The sequence below is a fragment of the Heterodontus francisci genome, chromosome 5 (genome assembly GCF_036365525.1).
Source record: "Heterodontus francisci isolate sHetFra1 chromosome 5, sHetFra1.hap1, whole genome shotgun sequence".
Classification (NCBI taxonomy): domain Eukaryota; kingdom Metazoa; phylum Chordata; class Chondrichthyes; order Heterodontiformes; family Heterodontidae; genus Heterodontus; species Heterodontus francisci.
In genome coordinates this window covers 145,775,409-145,796,114 of record NC_090375.1, presented here as the reverse complement: position 1 = coordinate 145,796,114, position 20,706 = coordinate 145,775,409, and the positions used below count along the sequence as shown (strand labels likewise).

General features: G+C 41.8%; 1 protein-coding gene across 1 annotated transcript in view; it reads left to right on the top strand.

The window, feature by feature from the left end:
- The window catches only part of enpp2 (ectonucleotide pyrophosphatase/phosphodiesterase 2), a 115,604-nt gene that overhangs the window by 73,691 nt on the left and 21,207 nt on the right, over positions 1 to 20,706 (top strand). Inside the window, exons 16-22 of the mRNA XM_068032197.1 lie at positions 2,066 to 2,193; positions 4,436 to 4,523; positions 6,842 to 6,929; positions 13,359 to 13,528; positions 14,507 to 14,555; positions 14,780 to 14,919; positions 16,623 to 16,758. Coding sequence (XP_067888298.1) covers positions 2,066 to 2,193; positions 4,436 to 4,523; positions 6,842 to 6,929; positions 13,359 to 13,528; positions 14,507 to 14,555; positions 14,780 to 14,919; positions 16,623 to 16,758 — 799 coding nt within the window. The remainder of the gene's footprint in view (positions 1 to 2,065; positions 2,194 to 4,435; positions 4,524 to 6,841; positions 6,930 to 13,358; positions 13,529 to 14,506; positions 14,556 to 14,779; positions 14,920 to 16,622; positions 16,759 to 20,706) is intronic.

Below are 20,706 nucleotides of genomic sequence, written 5' to 3'. Positions count from 1 at the left end.
TGGAAACTTCTGTCATTGTAAGACTCCTAGGTGATATTTAAGAGCCGTTCAGGTTGATGCGTGTTCAGATTGTTTTGGTTCCGTAGGTCACTGCTTTGTCTGAGCCCACAACCGCCCTGCCCCCTACCCCTGATGGTCTGGCCAAGTTTAGGAATTCTTTGTGCGTTGAACCACTTGCATGAATCCATGCCCTACCATCTGCAGGGCTATCCATTATATGCTTACCATACTGGAGCAAAATCTGCCATTGAATAAAAGGAACCCAAGCTACAAATCCTACATATGGCATGTCAGATTAGCATGATACCAAGGTATGCAAATTCAGTCTAGATATGCTGTTTTTCCCATGTCCTAATGTGCTGATCATTAGGGAAATGGTTTAGAACCATCATCTGGAAAACCTTTTTAATAAGATGAGGATAGGTTTCAAGGGGGAAAAATAGCAGATTGTTAATATTTTTTAAAAGATGGGCTGGGAGGATGGACTGGGAGGTGGGACGGCCCATAAAATGGCAAGGGTAGGTGAGGGGTGGAATACCATTTTACCAGCAGTGGGGAAGGCGGGAGAATGGCCCTCTTGTCCAGAGGCCAATTGAGCTTCTTAAGTTCAGGACCTCTTCCCGCCGCTGCTGGCGGGTGGGTTCCGTGCTGTGTGGGAGACCGCCTGGTGAACCCTGGCAGCCTTCCTGTGGGCTTGGGGGGTGCCCTCCTTCTCGGGTTACTCAGGCCCATAGAGGGGCCCCCTGGTGGCAATAGCCACCCACCCTGCCCAGCCCTCATCAATACCTCTCCCCCCCCACTCCGCACCAGGCTTGCCTGACTGGCCCCAGCACCCCTAGACCCCACTTACCTGGTTGGGAGGGTGACGCCCATTGATAGCATCCTCTTCCAGGGGCAGACCCAGCAGTGGCCACCACTCCCAGTAGTGCTGCTGAGACTGCTGAGCTGCTAACCCTCCGATTAGTCAGCAGCTCCTGGGGGGTGCGCAGCCATCCTTTAAAGGGATGACAGCCCCAAGAGCAACTAATTAGTTGCCTGACCCCTGTGAAATGTGGCCCTGGGTCCCACAAATGGCTGAGATAGGGCCGTCTCTGGCTTTCCAGTCCGTTGTTGGGACCCCCGTTGCAAGCATAAAATTCAGCCTGATATTTTCTCCATAATATGTTGATCTGCTTGTACCAGGTGCCATACATGGCAAGGAAGACTTGAAAAGGTCAGATCCCAAACCTCCATAAATGATTTTTTTTTATTTCCAAAATATACTTTATTCATAAAAATCTGTAAAAAAATACATTACGAAACAGTTCCAAAAGCACCAAATCAAACAATACAAAGAGTGCAAAGGGGATCAGTTTCATTCAATACAGGAGTGAGTTGCCTCACAACCCTTCCATTTCATTTTACATGCCATGTACATTTTACAGCAAACAAATATTTTCTGGCTACAGTTCGAGGGGTTTTCAAACCTCCATAAATGCTGCAGTGAAACAAGTCAGGTGCACGAGACTGGATCGAGATGATTCTTCCTGATTCCTATCTTCCTCCCTTTTTTGAACCTCTTCACAGTGAGATGATGGAAATTGGGAATCTGAAGTATAATGAATATTTTGTACAAAGTCACATCCCACATTCTCTGGTGCAGTCAGTGCCTTAGAGCTTCAACACACTGCATCATCAAGACAGTGACATTTTTAAAACTGACCATGCAAGTCAAAGTTACAACTGGAATATGAATGTATTTGCTCCTATTACTTTGGATTACATCTAGTTAGACAATGCATTTTGTAAAATTTGAGATCTGATGCTTGTATCTATGGAAAGAAACCTATGTGTAATATGATGGTGTTCCTGTCTCACCCATGTTGTACCTGACTTTGTTTCGTTCTTGAGTGCAAGAGCTGTGTGGAGTGACCTAATCACTTTTGCAGAGTTTCCAGTGCTCACGAATGATCACTAATTCATACCTCAAAGCAACTGTAACTTACTGATAAATCCTTGTAAGAGTTGTTTTTTATTATCAGATCTCCTTGTACTATATGATTTTTTCAACTACATTTGTTTTTAGTGTAAAAGGCCTGACCAACATTTCAAGCCCTATTTGAAGATGAACCTCCCAAAGCGTTTGCATTATGCCAACAACAGAAGAATTGAAGATGTCCATTTAATGGTTGAGAGGAAGTGGCTGGTAGCAAGGTACTTAAGCTAAATTGCATACAGATCAAAGGCTGCTTATTTCTGCTTTAAAATAATTATTTGAGCATCATAGAGTAATTAGTCCATTCCTGCACAATTTTAATTCTTTCATGCAAATGATTGTACATTAAAATCTGACCAATTCTTGTACTACATTTTGTACAGTACACAACTATTTTGTTTTTTCAGATTTAGGATACTCCCCTGTAAATTGTTACAGTGCTGTTTATCAGTAATTTCAGCTTTTCTTTTAACTATTACTAGTAATATTTTCATTTTGCAGGGACTACAATACACATTAGTTCATAGAGAATAGAAAATTGTAAATTAATCTGTGTTCAAATAAAATGCGTAAAGCAAGTGGGCCTTACTCTTATGTTTCGTCATTATCTGAATCTCTCAGACTAAGTTATGTGATGGATCTGACATGTAATATAGATATCTCTAAAATTGTTTGTGTATTATCTGGTTAACCTCACATTGTGATATACAATGTATTACATGACTGGCCGAGGGATAGTTATTTCTACACTTCCATGTAAAGATTATGATACTGTGCTATTTATAGCTCAAGATAATGAGTTAAACCTACTTTGCAATATCACTTTGTCATTGCCATGTCACACACGTAGGAACACTAAGTTTTACTTTCAGTGTCATTTATCCACAAAGATTATTAATTCATACTTTGCATCACTTATAAACCATTCCAAGCTAAAAGTTCACCAAGGGTTGAGATTCCATCACTGGCCAGTTTATCAGTATCCTCCGAACGCAAGTTTAAGGACTACTTTGAAATGTAGTTTTACTTGTGGTATTCATTCAAATATACACAGAAAAATAAGCTCATTTTCTAAAGTGGAAGTAAATGGAAGTAAAATGAATTTGTGTTGCCAGCAATCAATAATTCCACTTCAGATGACGGACTCTGTAGCTGTGTTGTATGGTTTGCACCTCCTTGCTTTGGTGGCGTGCAATGTGCACTACTGTGATACTGAGTTTTGATTCATGGAATAATCAAAGGAAATTGTATACTCTGTATGCACCCACTCCTAGCCATTGTGAAAATGTTGAATAAAACCATTTTCATATCTGGACAGTTAGCTATGAAATGTTTCCCAGTTTTCCTGTTTGAACTTGAAACCTATTTTTAATGTTTAGTTGCAGTAAAAAACAGGTAAAAATGTGTTGTAGTATTGCAAATATGAATAGAGTAGAACAAAACAACAACAACTTGCATTTATATAGAACCTTTAATGTAAAAAAATGTCCCAAGGTGCTTCACAGGGGAAATTATAAAACAAAATATGCCACCAAGTCTCATATTAGGGCAGATGACCAAAAGCCTGGTGAAAGAGGTACGTTTTAAGGAGCATTTTAAGGGATGAAAGAGAGGGAGAGAGGTTTAGGGAGGGAATCCAGAGCTTAGGGCTGAGGCAGCTGAAGGAACAACCACCAATGGTGGAGTGATTAAAATTGGGGATGCTCAAGAGGCCAGAATTGGGTGAGCGCAGACATCTCAGAGGGTTGTGGGGCTGGAGGAGATTACAGAGATAGGAAGGGGACAAGGCCATGGAGGGATTTGAAAACAGGATGAGAATTTTAAAATCGAGGCATTGTTTAACTGGGAACCAATGTAGGTCAGTGAGCGCAAGGCTGATGAGTGAATGGGACTTGGGTGCGATTTAGGACCCGGCAGTGGAGTTTTGGATGACGCCAGCCAGAAATTCTATCTGTATCTTTCTTTGAGCAGAATTCAATATTCGGAGGTAATATCTTGTATTTGTGTTTTGAAATTAGTGCAGAAGAAGTATAATACAAATATTTACTAGTGAGTGGATTCTTGCATTGAGGAATAACTTGACCAAAAAAACTCAAGTCTGCAAAGTGGCTTGTGACCAAGAAATAAATATAAATAAAAACTGTTTTATTGCTTTTCACACTTTTATAAAGCTAAATGATTGAATGGACTGTTCATAGGAATACACAGGACCAGAAAAGACCACTTCAGTCCATTTCAGTCCAGTGTGCTTTATAATGTAGCAACAAACCAATGAATGTATTGAAATAAAAACAAAGTGTTGGAAATACTTAGCTGGTCTGGCAGCATCTATGGAGAGAGAAGCCAAGTTAATGTTTCAGGTCTGTGACCTTTCATCAGAATGTATTGTGTGTGCATATATATAAAATGTACTTTTTAGTGATTTAGGAAGTCATATGTTAACTTTCCTTCTGTATTCAGAAAACCGATGGATGTTACCAGAAGGCTCTCAGGAAAATGTAGTTTTCAAGGTGACCATGGCTATGACAATAAAATCAATAGTATGCAGGTAGGAATGGTACAGTAATAATTACTACAGCATGAGTGATTCTTTACTAAAAACTTTGGTTGGAACTTTTAACTTCAGCGGGGGAAGGAAAACTGTGCGGGGTGTATAACAGATTTTAACATTTTCAAGTCCATTTTAATGGTACATTTAACAATTATATTTTTGCTTGGACACATTTGCCTTTCACTCTTTCTAAAAATGATAGATTTGTTTGCAGTATTCTATTTTTCAGCTACTTCTTCAACTCTAACGTAACAACAAGTCATATCAGATGATATTACTGTTCTGTATTTTGTTTTCCAAGCTAAATGCAGTATTCCAAATAGTTTGTGGTATGGATGTATTTCCTCAAAGGTCCACATCATAGTTATTTGTTTTATAACCCATGGCCATCTTTCAGCATGTCTCCTCACTTGCAATGGAGGCAGCGCAGCGAAGATTTACTAAATTGGTCCCTGGGATGAGGGGGTTGTCCTATGATGAGAGGTTGAGTAAATTGGGCCTATATTCTCTGGAGTTTAGAAGAATGAGAGGTGATCTAATTGAGACATACAAGATTCTGAACGGGCTTGATAGGGTAGAAGCTGAGAGATTGTTCCCACTGGTCAGGGAATCTAGAACACGGGGACACAGTCTCAGGATAAGGGGCCAATCATTCAGGACTGAGATGAGGAGAAATTACTTCACTCAAGGTGTTGTGAATCTTTGGAATTCTCTACCCCAGAGGGTTGTGGATGCTCCATCATTGAATACATTTAAGGCAGGGATAGATAGATTTTTGGTCTTGCAGGGAATCAAGGGATATGGGGAGCGGACAGGAAAGTGGTATTGAAGCCCAAGATCAACCATGATCGTATTTAATGGCGGAACAGGCTCGACGGGCCATATGGTCTACATCTGCTCCTATTGTGTTCTTGTGCTCTTGTTCTTGTTCAGCAGATCTTCTTCAACATTCGTCTCTCTGATTCTGTTCTTGACCTGCCCTGTTTTTCTCGTTGGTACTGGAGATTTAACATTGTTCTGAGGAAGCAAGAGAAGGCTATATGGTCCTAGGCAACCCAAGACTAATAACTAAATTGTCACCTGTGCTTCTTAAAATATAGCCTGTATTTTAATTGACCATTACATTGGTGTTTTGGATATTGGGTTGGCCCCAACACATTTGCTTACCTGGAGGGAATGACTGATGACAAATTTCAGAACTAGCAACATCCTACCTATGGGTGGGCTATGAGCTGATGTATACAAGGGAAAAAAGGGGTAGGAAAAGTCACACTAAATTTTCCTTCCCCTTCCCTTTATTTTCTTTTTCTTTCTTATAATAGAATTCAGTACCAAAGTGATAACCACCTTTAATACACCTCAAAAAGTGACATTATTCAAAGTTATCCATTAAGGCAGAGTAATCCGTTATCTACATGTAGCAACCCGGGCATGATGTTTTTCTGTAAATGATTTCCCAATGATTTCAACAGGATTTACAAAGTGTGAGAAATTGATATTTCTTTACCATAGAAGGTTTTGCAATGTCTTTAAACCCAATTTAAACCAAGGTAAATGACAACTTACATTTGTATTACTGTAGATAATTCTGTCACATTAAAAAGATGATCAGAACTACTTGTCCAAAAAGGTTGTCTAATATTTTAAAACAAAAACATTGCCTCCCCTCAGCATCCCCTAAAAAGGGATTGAAAGTATTGTTTGTGTTAGAAAAAATATCTAATTAACAATCATGCTTCAGAGATGCACCATGTTATTAAATATCTGAAGGATCTATGCGGTCCCAGCAGGGGTAATAATCTAGGACAGGAAATACTGGCCTTCCTTCACCTGCTACTGCCCCCTCCCCCACCCACCTCTGCTCAAAACAAAAAGCCTGGAAATATTTGCTTGAACTTTAGTGCTCAGCTAACAGAGAAAAGGCTAGAGATTGACTTTTCTAATCTATGCTGTTCACTATACTGTGTTTTGCTTCAACCAGCTATTTGGAACGGAAGGGATTTTTAAACCATATTTCATATTTGTTGCCCAGATCCACCATTCTATGCGCAAGAGGCCAAGCAGGCAACCTATTCCCAACCCTTTGCTCATACGACCCTATTACTATTGCAATAGCAATCCAGAAGGACCCAGCTCCTGACATCTCCCTTACTTCTTGTTAACTTTGGCTGAGATGAGGAAGGCACCAGAGGAACAAACCTCTGACCCTACTTGAATATTTACAATAAATTTAATATTTTTATGCATTGTATGCGTTATCTTGGTGCCATAATTTGATATTTAATTTTTCTTGTTTTGTTTTATTGCTTCTCTAGACTGTTTTTATAGGCTATGGGTCTAGTTTCAAGTATAAAACCAAGGTGCCATCCTTTGAAAATATTGAACTGTATAATGTTATGTGCGGTAAGTTCTTTCAACTATGTATAAAAATAAGGAAACTATTAGGGGAAATTACTTAATTTATCTTATGTGAAACCTATACTTTGACATTGTTTTCTTAATGCATTCTTTCATAGAAATATAGAGGCTGAAGCATTTTTATACAGAATATTAAACATGAAATGAAATCTAAATTTGTACTTTATTCAGGAATAAATATGTGATGAAAATAATTATCAATTGTCATGACCGTTGTATATACTTAATTGATTAAACCAATTTCACTTTGAAAAGATAACAAAATATCAATAGTAAATCCTTTAACCAGACCTTTGCTTTCTATTTTCTCAGTAATTCTCATTCTACGAGACCGAGCACGCTGTACTCACTTCTTTAGGCTACTGGATTGTTACTGATGGCATCTTTCTTCCTGCTAAAATTGTAATTGCTCTGTCATCTAGAGATGAATGAATTTACTAAGATTTTGTGATTTTGTTGTTACAAGTGTGATACTAGAACTGAGAGGTTGTAACTATCAGGAAAGTCTGAAGGGGCTGTGGCTGAGAGGTGACCTGATAGAAGTCTTTAAGATTATGAAGGAGTATGTTATGTTGTCTTTAACTGCTTCATCAATGATCTTTGCTCCATCATAATGCCAGAAGTGGGGATGTTCACTGATGATTGCATAATATTCACCATTCGCGACTCCTCAGATACTAAGGCAGACGTGTCCTTATGTAGCAAGACCTGGACAATATCCAGGCTTGGGCTGATAAGTGGCAAGTTACATTCGTGTCACACAAGTGTCAGGCAATGACCATCTGCAACAAGAGAGAATCTAACCATCTCCTCTTGACATTCAATGGCATTACTATCACTAAATCTTTTTTTCTTTATTTGTTCGGGGATGTGGGTGTCGCTGGTTCAGCCAGCATGTATCGCCCATCCCTAATTGCCCTTGAGAAGGTGGGGATGAGCCGCCTTCTTGAACTACCACAGTCCTTGGGGTGTAGGTACACTAACAGTACTGTCAGGTAGGGAGTTCCAGGATTATGACCCAATGACAATGGAAGAACGGCGATATAGTTCCAAGTCAGGATGGTTTGTGGCTTGAAGGGAACTGGCAGGTGGTGATGTTCCCATGCACCTGCTGTCCTTGTCCTTCCAGGTGGTAGAGGTTGCGGGTTTGGAAGGTGCTGTCGAAGGAGCGATGGTGAGTTGTTGCAGTGCATCTTGTAGATAGTACACACTGCTGCCACTGTGCATCAATGGTGGAGGCAGTGAATGTTGAAGGTGGTGGATGGGGTGCCAGTCAAGCGGGCTGCTTTGGCCTGGATGGTGTCGAGCTACTTGAGTGTAGTTGGAGCTGCACCCATCCAGGCAAGTGGAGAGTATCTATCACACTCCTGAATTGTGCCTTGTAGATGATGGACAGGCATTGGGGAGACAGGAGTTGAGTTACTCACATCAGAATTCCCAGCCTCTGACCTGGTCTTGTAGTCACAGAATTTATATGGCTGGTCCAGTTCAGTTTCTGGTCAATAGTGACCCCCAGGATGTTGATGATGGGAGATTCAGCGATGGTAATGCCATTGAACGTCAAGGAGACATGGTTAGGTTCTCTATTGTTTGAGATGGTCATTGCCTGGCACCTGTATGGCGAAAATGTTACTTGCCCTTTATCAACCACAGTCTGGATGTTGTCCATTTCTTGCTGCATACGGACATGGGCTGCTTCAGTATCTGAGGAGTCGTGAATGGTACTGGGCATTGTGCAATCATTAGCGAACATCCCCATTTCTGACCTTATGATGGAGGAAAGGTCATTGATGAAGCAGCTGAAGATAGTTGGGCCTAGGACACTACCCTGAGGAACTCCTGCAGCGATTTCCTGGGACTGAGATAATTGACCTCCAGTAATCACAACCATCTTCCTTTGTGCTAGTTTTGCCCCTGTTTCCCATTGACTCCAGTTTGCTAGGACTCCTTAATGTCATACTTGGTCAAATGCTGCCTTGATGTCACTCTCATCTCGCCTCTGGAGTTTAGCTCTTTGGTCCATGTTTGGACCAATGCTATAATGAGGTCAGGAGCTGAGTGGCCCTGGCGGAAACCAAACTGAGCGTCAGTGAGCAGGTTATTGCTGAGTAAGTGTTGCTTGATAGCACTGTCGATGACCCCTTCCATCACTTTACTGATGATTGAGAGTACACTGATAGGGCTTTACTTGGCCGGGTTGGATTTGTCCTGCTATTTGTGTACAGGACATACCTGGGCAATTTTCCACATTGCCAGGTTGATTCCAATGTTGTAGCTGTACTGGAACAGCTTGGTTAGGGGCGTGGCTAGTTCTGTAGCACAAATCTTCATTACTATTGCCGGAATATTGTCAGGGCCCATAGCTTTTGCCGTATCCAGTGCCTTCAGTCATTTCGTGATATCACGTGGAGTGAATCAAATTTGCTGAAGACTGGCATCTGTGATGCTGGGGACCTCAGGAGGAGGCCGAGATGGATCATCCACTCGGCACCTGGCTGAAGATGGATGCAAATGTTCAGCCTTATCTTTTGCACTGATATGCTGGGCTCCTCCATCATTGAGAATGAGGATGTTTGTGGAGCTTCCTCCTCCAGTTAGTTGTTTAATTGTCCACCACCATTCACGACTGGATGTGGCAGGCCTGCAAAGCTTAGATCTGATCCGTTGGTTGTGGGATGGCTTAGCTCTGTCTAACACATGTTGCTTCCGCTGTTTGGCATGCAAGTAATCCTGTGCTGTCCCTTCGCCAGGTTGACACCTCATTTTTAGGTTTGCCTGATGCTGCTTCTGGCATGCCCTCTTACACTCTTCACTGAACTGGGGTTGGTCCCCCGGCTTGATGGTAATGGTCAAGTGGGGGATATGCTGGGCCATGACGTTACAGATTGTAGTTAAATACAATTCTGCTACTGCTGATGGCCTACAGCGCCTCATGGATGCCCAGTTTTGAGTTGCTAGATCTGTTCAAAATCTATCCCATTTAGCTAAATCTCCCACCATCAACATTCTGGGGTTACCATTGAACAGAAACTGAACTAGCCCAGCCATATAAGTACTGTGGCTACAAGAGCAGGTCAGTGACGACCACATCCTGGGAAAGAATAGAAAAAAAAAAGTTTGATAAGGTAGATGTCTAGAAGTTTCCACTTGTGGAGAGTCCAAACTTGGGGGTCATAAATATACGATAGTCATTAAAAAATCCAATAAGGAATTCAGGAGAACCTTCTTTACGCAGAGAGTGGTTAAAATGTGGAACTTGACAACCTCATTGAGTAGTTGAGGTAAATAGCATAGATGCATTTAAGGAAAAGCTAGACAAGTACATGAGGGAGAATGGAATATAAGGGTATGTAGATAGAATGAGATGAAGTTGGATGGGAGGAGGCTCATGTGAAGTATAAAACACCAGCATAGACTTGTTGGGCTGAACGGCCTGTTTCTGTACTGCAAATACTATGTAATAGTTCAGACTCATTGAGATAAACGTTCTGAGACTCTGCTGCTGGTGTAAAATCTCCTTCGATGTTTAAAATTAGCAGTTAAAAGAATTGGGTGCCAAATTTTCTGATCTGTTCTTCCATTGAGTGAGACTCCATTCTAGGAGCAGTATTTCTGAAAATGTACTCAATTGATCCCTGCCTGATATAGGCTTTTAAATATATCTGGTAGCCCTGTGATTGCTAGCTATAAGATGAACACTTGCAATGCAATACATAAAAGGATGTAACCTACACCCTTGGTGTGGGTCTACCCATCCCATCCAAATGATATATCGATTATACAGACAAACAAGGAAGCCTTCTGACATTATCCACAGTATATGAATAATTTCTTAGTGCTGGCTTTCATCTCCAACGTCTGCACACAGAGTTGTGAGGCTATGGATTTCACTTCCAGGGTTACTGGTTGTGGAGGAAGCTATGGCTGGGAATTTTATTTGGAGCTACTGTCACTCCACCCCTGTAAATAGGGTCTCCACAATTCTGGAGATGTTACAGCAGCAGAGAGAGCAGCTCAAGGAAATTTCTGCCATATGTCAATATTCAAGATTAGATCAGATAGATGGATGAAGACAAACTGGATAAAGGGACACAGGAATGGGGTAAAATGTGATTAGGACTATTTGCTCACATGGAGGGTAAACACTGACACAAGCTGGTTGGGCTGAATGGCCTAATTCCATGTTGTAGCTTCTATGTATTTGTATGATGTTTCAGTCACTTGCAGGTGTATATACAAAAATTTCTGCTATGATTTTTCAGGCCTTCCAAACTGGGAAGATGGTGTCATGTTTCTGCCTATGTTTCAGTTGCAGATAATTGCTCCAACTTGACTATATATCTGACTTTTCTGAAGAAGTGATATCTCAGATGCATTGTGCTGTATCTTGACTTCTAAAAAGCATTTGACAAAGTTATGCATAAAGGTTTGCTAGTTAAACTTAAAGTGGTGGGAATTCAAGGCAAAACTTGAGAATGGTTAAGAAATTGGCTAACTGCTAGTATTATTATGTTAGAATGGAGTTTCAATCCTTATCATTACTGATTTACATTAATGACTTTGATTCAGAGCTCAATGTGAACTGATATCAAGATAGGCAGGGGAGTTGACTCTTAGAAGGCAGCTTAAAGTGAGTTAAACAAAATATATAAGTGGATGGAACAACGGCAAATGAAATTTGATAGACAGATGCAAACTACCTTGCATAGAAGGAAAATTGAGCAACGTAATGGAGGTAAAAGGCTAATAATGCAGTTCTAATAATCTAGACACAAGAAGAACACTGACATTCTGGAGGTAATTCAGAGATGAGCCAAAAAGCCTGATCCCTATTGTTGGAAAACTGAATTATGAGGGAAGAGTGCAGAAATATGGGCTTTTTGACATTAAGAGGAAGCAACTGAGAGGTTACCTTATAGAGATATATCAAATGACATATAGTACTGAAAAGATGGATCCAGGATACTACAAACCTATTATTGACGGTAGGACACAGATTCAAACTGGTGAAGAACAAATTTAGTAGCAATGTCAGGAAGTTGTTTTTCACACAAAGTGATCAACACATGAAATGGACTTCCAGGTAGGGAATTCGAATTGGTGAGATTACTTTCAGGGAAATTTCTTAGATAGCTGACAAATTAACAGCTTTCAACAGCCAGTCTACCAAATAGGTCAAGTCTACATATGTAATTAACAACATTTAAAACTTACACAACCTCATTCTCATGAACAGCATGGTTGAATCAATCTTTTCTTCCTTGGAACAGGGTTATCTGTCTCACTTGGATCTTTGGTTCTTAGTGACGCTGCCTTATATGAGTGATGATATGTTAGCCCACTTCTCTCTCACCTTTCTTGATCACAAACTACTTTGGAATTCAGTGATGCTCTTGGCTCTGATTGTAATGAAGTGGTGTAGCCACAAATTAGCCTCTAACTTCTGAAACTCAGTCTTTAAAGATCCTGGTAAGGATGCATCTGACACCTACCGGGTAAAGGTTTACAGAAGATGAACAGATGAAATAAAAATCATCTTCTGATTAACATCAGAGAGATTAGCAAAGATAAAGAAAAACTCTACTTCTGAGTGGCCCATGTGTCAGAAGTGCTCACTTCTTTTTGTGCCAATCAACCCCAACAAGTCAATACTGAAGCATTGCCCTCCAGACGGGTTGGCTCCACTTTTCTTTCTTACCTTACAGCCTTACCTTTAACAAAGGGACGCATACAAATATGAAGAACCATGACCTGTTTATGACTCACTAAGTACTTCTTCACTAGACCTGAGCCAGAGATAATGATTTTATAAATTAATTGCTTGCAAGCCTGTAGTAACTATTCATTTCCTAGTACTCAGTTCAACAGCAGAACTCTGTGTTATATGGACATCCACAAACAGTTTACGGGGCATTTCTGTTACAAATATGAAAGGCAACACTACAGGCAAATTTACAAGGCACTATTCCCACAAAATATCAATCTGAAGATCCAGAGAAATGTTTATTTTGATATCTATTTTATTTTAATTTGAGGTCGGAACCCTTACCATTTTCCCTTTGTCTATTTCCTCTCTGCCTTCCTGGCCTTATCACAGTTCATCTGCATAGAATTAGGCTAATTTTTAGGTATGAAGGAATACTGTGTTTTTTTATTTTAATATGCTCTGAAAAAAATGCATGAGTTGATCCCAGAATAAAGATCCAGTTTCATGTCCTAACTGGTTGTGCTTAACTGTACAAATTACCACTGTCTGGTTTTGAGATCTGAAAAATTCATGTAGATTTACCAGGAAAATTAGTCTTTTAAAAGATGTCTTTGTTATGTTCTGTGAAATGGTTCGTAATGTTATGTATTGTTACCATGCATTTTCTACATGAAAGTTATACCAGTCAATATTTTTTTCATTTTTAGACCTTCTTGGACTGAAACCAGCTCCTAATAATGGAACCCATGGCAGTATGAATCATCTTTTGCGGAACCCTCCATTCAGGCCGTCCATGCCAGATGAAGTGGCTAAACCATCCCATATTGTAGCTGCTTCAGCAGTTCAGGATGATTTGGGTTGCACGTGTGATGAGAGGGTTAGAAAATACCATTTACATTTTCCAACCATTTGCTCATTTTGAGTTGCTGAGATAATATTTATCTTGGCCAATTACTTTGATGCAAAAATGTTCCCTACACAGCTTTGGTTTTACCTGGACTAACAATATAGTAGAGCCAAAATCTTTCATTTCTTCACTCATTCAAAATTGCTATTGTTTTATTTTTCTCAGAAATGAAAGCCCTGATTTTAACCCCACCTCCCTGGTGCAAGTGGTGCGGGCAAGGGCCTAAAATGGTGGAGTGGTGCTACTCTCTGCATTCCCAACATCTTGCTCCTGCCACCACCATTTTAACTGGCTCCGCAGGCAGGCAAGGCTCTGGTTAATATTGAAATGTCAGGACTCAATAATGTAATTCTGACCCCCAATGCAATTTTAATTTGGGATCGTGGCTGCGATGATCAGTGACAGAACTAGTGAAACCTAATGATAGGTAGAATTGTGACAGAAGAAACCCAGGTAAGTTAGTTTAGAGAATGTTTTTTAATGGTTTCCTTGGAGAAAGGAGGAATAAGAATGCTTACCCCAAGACCTACAAGAATATTTTGGGAATCCCCTGCCCTGCTCCTGACTACAATCATCTCAGAAACCCTTCCCCTCCCCATCACCACCCTGAACTGAACACTTTGGGGATCCCGGTGGCAGTGTCCTACCATCCAAAATTCCGCTGCACATTATTCCCACCAGATTTAGGCCGGAGTCACCATTCCCATATTTAAAGGAGGCCCGGGAATTAAAAAGACCTGAGCCTCATGCTTCACTTCTATCCTGGCCCCTTGCACACTGCACTCCACCTCGAGTTAAAATCCGGGCTGAAATGTTTGCCTTTGATGTTTTTATGTCGTGCTGACTTTATATTAATTGCAGTTTAAGTTTATTCCAACACAACCTCATAAGCTTACTTGTTAATATATTAAAATCTACTGTTTAATTGTCTTTATAAATTTATTTCAGAACAAAGGAGATGACCTGAACAAACGTCTGCAGCACAGGGGAACAGAAGGTAAGGTTTTTAGAATTGTAAGTACATTCAATTTCAATACTAGTTTATATTTTTGTGAAACTGTTAAAAAAAGGATCTATTTATGAAAATATCTCATCGTTATTCATGATGTAATTAAATTTACAAGTTGTGGCATTGCAAATTTGTTTGGGATCTCTGCTGGCATGTAACGTTTGTATTTATCATATCTTATCCCAAAATTGCCTTTTTGGCTTCCGCTACAGAAAACAAGCATCTACTTTACGGTCGTCCTGCTGTTCTGTATCGTACTAAGTGCTATATCTTACATCATCAAGGTTATGTAAGTGGATATAGTGAAACCTTCTCAATGCCACTGTGGACTTCATATACGGTTCCTAAACAGGTTTGTGTTCAGCAGTTTAAAAGGTATTTGTCAAGTGCTGCAAATGATAACCCGATTTAGGTGTTCTTGCTGTTGACACTGCATGTTTTTTTTTAGATTAGAGATACAGCACTGAAACAGGCCCTTCGGCCCACTGAGTCTGTGCCGAACATCAACCACCCATTTATACTAATCCTACACTAATCCCATATTCCTACCAAACATCCCCACCTGTCCCTATATTTCCCTACCACCTACCTATACTAGTGACAATTTATAATGGCCAATTTACCTATCAACCTGCAAGTCTTTTGGCTGTGGGAGGAAACCGGAGCACCCGGAGAAAACCCACGCAGACACAGGGAGAACTTGCAAACTCCACACAGGCAGTACCCGGAATCGAACCCGGTCCCTGGAGCTGTGAGGCTGCGGTGCTAACCACTGCGCCACTGTGCCGCCCCTTCTGATGACTGATGTCTGCAATAGAAACGTGTTTTTATTCCCCAACACTAAAATCCTTCACCTTAATGGACAAAACACTCAATAAATGTTGGAAGAGGTTTAGGGGCTGGTGGGGGAAGAAACATTGCAAATTATTATTCAATCACAGGTAAATATTATCATTCTAGCCAGATTTTGACAAGTGTGTGTTTGAGTTTTTACAACTGTCACAGTTTATATAATCTAGCCACTATCATAATTGCTAAACAATTAATTATTTTAAGCTTTTATGATGGACAGCCAGAGCTGGCGGGCAGCCATAAAGACGGGGCTAAAGTGTGGCGAGTCGAAGAGATTTAGCAGTTGGCAGGAAAAAAGACAGAAGCGCAAGGGGAGAGCCAACTGTCTAACAGCCCTGGCAAACAAATTTATCTGCAGCACCTGTGGAAGAGTCTGTCACTCTAGAACTGGCCTTTGTAGCCACTCCAGGCGCTGCTTCACAAACCACTGACCACCTCTAAGCGCTTACCCATTGTCTCTCGAGACAAGGAGGCCAAAGAAGAAGAAGAAGATGATGGATGATGCATTTGAGCCAATGAGACTCAAAATTTGCTGACCCAACATCTTGGTTGTGGCCACCTATACCTCTGGCATTGATCCTGCTAAATTATGAATGATCAGGGGAGCTCACATCATTTGAATATGCTTGGGGCAGTTGGGGCGGGGTGGGGAGAGGGAAATCACCTCTAAGTGCATATCTTGGATGTCTACCTGACTAAGAAGACCATAAGTTCTGGTGTGGGGTGCCTGATTCGGTGGTGGTGAGGAGATGTGAACTGGTAGGGCCTCCCAGGCTTTTGCCCAGGTCTGCCATGACTGCTTTTATTTTGTGAATCTTCTGCTGCTCTTCCAACCAGACCAGGTGTGAGGAATCTCCTGGGTTGGGAGTCCCTTCTCCCTGCCTCTTTCACAGGGGACCATGTTTGGGATGGACTGATTCTGCCCTAAACAAGGCCCTGCAGAAACTGATGAGGTCAGGGTTCCTGGCCCTCTGTCACAGTCCTATTGACCTTGCAGCAGTAGTGCACCAGTGGAGCTGCTCATTTTCAGCCCCAATCTATTTTAGTTTCTATGATTTGTTATTATTGCATGATGATCAAAATAAATTGATAAAGACTTTTTCTAAATGCTTATTTTGTCAGAAGACGACTGTTTAAAATTACCTTGCAAACTTGAGAGACTCGTTGGTATTGTTGTAACAGAACCTTTTACACCAAATGCAGGTGGAGCTCTTTAATCTTCCAGACTTTCTGAGCAACTGTGTGAGACCTGAAATACGCATCTCTGCAACTCACAGTCAAACTTGTTCAGCTTATAGAGCAGACAGACAAATTTCATATGGATTTCTTTATCCTCCCAGTAAGTTAATATGTTTTCTATAACGTTTATGAAGACGGATAGATAGATTTAGATGATAAAACCCAAAACATTTTATTTCAGTGAATCTGCTTATCTGGAGGTCTGACTCCTTTCACCCCAGTTCACACTGTTCCTTGACCAAAAATATCTTTTAGATGAGAATTAAAATTTTTATCTCTAATGTTTAGATTGGTAGTGACTTCTTTGATTCTGTCATGCTTCAGAAAGTATTTCCAAATGTTTGTTGCTTCGGCTGAAAATTTAATGACTGAGGAGAGGAGAAGGGGAAATCTAGGCCACTCAATTCAAATATAAATTTCTGCATGATTTGTTCAATTGCGTGTTCGATTGGAAGTGCCTTTTGAATTTAGCAATTGTATAAATTCATGAAGCTTCAGTCAGCACTTAACTGCCTGCTTGTTACAAATTAATGAGTTTGATCTCGAGCATTTGAAATAAAGTTGTCTGAAGAAAATTAGCGACACCTGGATATTTCCACAGTTGTTGAAAAAAGGATTAAAGAAGCAATATATATAAAAAAGTAATAATGGCAAAGTTTAAGCACAAAAATTGCAAACTATTTGTTATCTTGTGCTACATAAGGAATTAACAGTTTAACAACGACATTAAAAATGTATAGAAAAGCAAAATATCGCAGATGCTGGAAATCTGAAATAAAAACAAAAAATGGTGGAGATACACGTCAGGTCAGGCAGTGTCTGTGGAGAGAGAAAGAGTGTTAATGTTTCAGTTCTGATGAAAGGATGAAAGGTCATCGACCTGAAACATTGGCCGGGGTTTTGCGAGCTTCCGACGTTGGGCTCATTGGCGGCGGCGGGGGTGGGGGGAGGGTTGTGGTGGCACCGGCAGCAGCCCGCCATAGAGCCCGATGCCGGGATTGCAAGGCCCGATCTTCCTTGTGGTGGTGAGGCTCCGTGCCTGATCCCCCGCCACATAGCGATGGGACCATGCTTTCAATATTTAAGTAAAGGAAATTAATAAATTAACATACCTTTCACTGCGATTCTGCTGTCTGTCCGCGATCTTCTGTGCAGCGGCCGGCATTCATGCGCCTTCACTTTCCCATCCAGGGAAAGCTGGCGCCACTGAAGTGGGAAGGGAGGAACTTGGGATTTTTTGAGTAGTTGGGGGACCGGGGGTGGGGGGGGAGGGAAAACGGGGTCAAATCTGCATGTGTAGTGTCGGGGGGGAGGGGTGACCTCTGCACTTTGTGCAGTTGTGGGGGGGAAAGGTCACAGCTTAAATGGAGTGTTTTGGTGAGGGGGGGGGGGGGAGTCAGGGGGAGAACGGGGCAGCCATTTATTTTCTTGGTATTGGGGAATGGGCCAAAAATTGATTTACAGAGTTTTTGGATGGGGGATACGGGCTTCAACCGTGAAGATTTGGCAGCCCTTTAAAAATGGTGTCAGTGCCTGCGCAGAGGCAGCTGACGCAGTTGCTGGTTGCAGAGGCTGCCCCTGCCACGTGAATGGTGGGGGGGGAGGGTTGCCCAGTGTATGCAGATGGGCTGCCACGTGCTAGATCCTGGCGGCATAGCAGCGCGCGGCCCGCATGAGTGAGCCACCATTTTCTTCGCTGGCTGCCGCTCCTTGATCCCTTTGGCAATAAGAAATATATCTATCTCCTTCTTGAATATATTTAATGACTTGACCTCCACTGCCCTCTGCGGTAGAGAATTCACCCTCCGAGTGAAGCAATTTCTCCTCATCTCGGTTCTAAATGTCATACCCCGTATCCTGAGACTGTGACCCCTGGTTCTGGACTCCCCAGCCATTGGGAACATCCTCCCTGCATCTAGCCTGTCTAGTCCTGTTAGAATTTTATAGGTTTCTATGAGATCCCCTCTCATTCTTCCAAACTCTAATGAATATTAGTAAGTTTGCGGACGACACAAAGGTTGGTGGAGTTGCGGATAATGATGAAGATTGTCAGAGGATACAGCAGGATATAGATCGGTTGGAGACTTGGGCGGAGAAATGGCAGATGGAGTTTAATCCGGACAAATGTGAGGTAATGCATTTTGGAAGGTCTAATGCAGGTGGGAGGTATACAGTAAATGGCAGAACCTTTAGGAGTATTGACAAGCAGAGAGATCTGGGCGTACAGGTCCACAGGTCACTGAAAGTGGCAACGCAGGTGGATAAGGTAGTCAAGAAGGCATACGGCATGCTTGCCTTCATCGGTCGGGGCATAGAGTATAAAAATTGGCAAGTCATGTTGCAACTGTACAGAACCTTAGTTAGGCCACACTTAGAATATTGTGTGCAATTCTGGTCGCCACACTACCAGAAGGACGTGGAGGCTTTGGAGAGGGTACAGAGGAGGTTTACCAGGATGTTGCCTGGTCTGGAGGGCATTAGCTATGAGGAGAGGTTGGAAAAACTCGGATTGTTTTCACTGGAACGACGGAGGTGGAGGGGTGACATGATAGAGGTTTACAAAGTTATGAGCGGCATGGACAGAGTGGATAGTCAGAAGCTTTTTCCCAGGGTGGAAGAGTCAGTTACTAGGGGACATAGGTTTAAGGTGCGAGGGGCAAAGTTTAGAGGGGATGTGCGAGGCAAGCCTTTTACACAGAGGGTGGTGAGTGCCTGGAACTTGCTGCCAGGGGAGGTGGTGGAAGCAGATACGATAGCGACGTTTAAGAGACATCTTGACAAATACATGAATAGGAAGGGAATAGAGGGATATGGGCCCCGGAAGTGCAGAAGGTGTTAGTTTCGGCAGGCATCAAGATCGGCGCAGGCTTGGAGGGCCGAATGGCCTGTTCCTGTGCTGTACTGTACTTTGTTCTTTAATATAGGCCTAGTCTACCCAGGGCGGCACAGTGGCGCAGTGGGGTGGCACAGTGGCACAGTGGTTAGCACCGCAGCCTCACAGCTCCAGCGACCCGGGTTCAGTTCTGGGTACTGCCTGTGTGGAGAATGCAAGTTCTCCCTGTGTCTGCGTGGGTTTCCACCGGGTGCTCCGGTTTCCTCCCACATGCCAAAGACTTGCAGGTTGATAGGTTAATTGGCCATTATAAATTGGCCCTAGTATAGGTAGGTGGTAGGGAAATATAGGGACAAGTGGGGATGTGATAGGAATATGGAATTAGTGTAGGATTAGTATAAATGGGTAGTTGATGGTCGGCACAGACTCGGTGGGCCGAAAGGCCTGTTTCAGTGCTGTATCTCTAAACTAAACTACCCAATCTCTCCTCATACATCAATCCTGCCATCCCAGGAATCAGCCTAGTAAATCTTCTTTGCACTCCCTCCATGGCAAGGACATCCTTCCACAAATAAGATTATTAAAGCCCAAAACAAGTCCTAATGTAATATTATTCGACAGCTTCTGAAGACAAGGATGATTCCCCTGGGATAGAGCCAGCACCAGAAGCAATCTAATAAGAGTTCTCTGTTCATTATCATGGGTGGACTAGGATGCATTATCTAGGTATCAGGGCAAATGGAAATGCTTTTGAAGGGGAGATTTTGAAGCTTCCTGCTTTGCAGGAATGGGCCAGGGTCCTCAGTATAGATGCCAAGACAGCCACCTAAAGGAAGTGCTCAGTTAATTTAGGTATTTACCTCTGGTCCCATTAAACCATTTGAACTCTGATGACATTTTAAGAGCCAGCTGGGCGGAACAGCTTGGTCTAGCTTAGAGAAGGAGCCCAAAGATAAGAACCCCTGTTTCTTCTGGTTGGTGCTTTTAAAAATAACAAATACAATTCATTCCCCCACCCCACACCCCACTAATCATTCTTGGAATTAATTTGTGGCAAAGAGGATATTTTTTAAATACATGGAATATCTCATTTGACAATTGTTATGCTTTATTTTAAATATGAGCTTTAAGTACTAGACACGATACATAAAGATATACAATAAAATTGTTTTATTTAGAAAAAAGGTACATAATATACTTCAATGTACTTCCTGT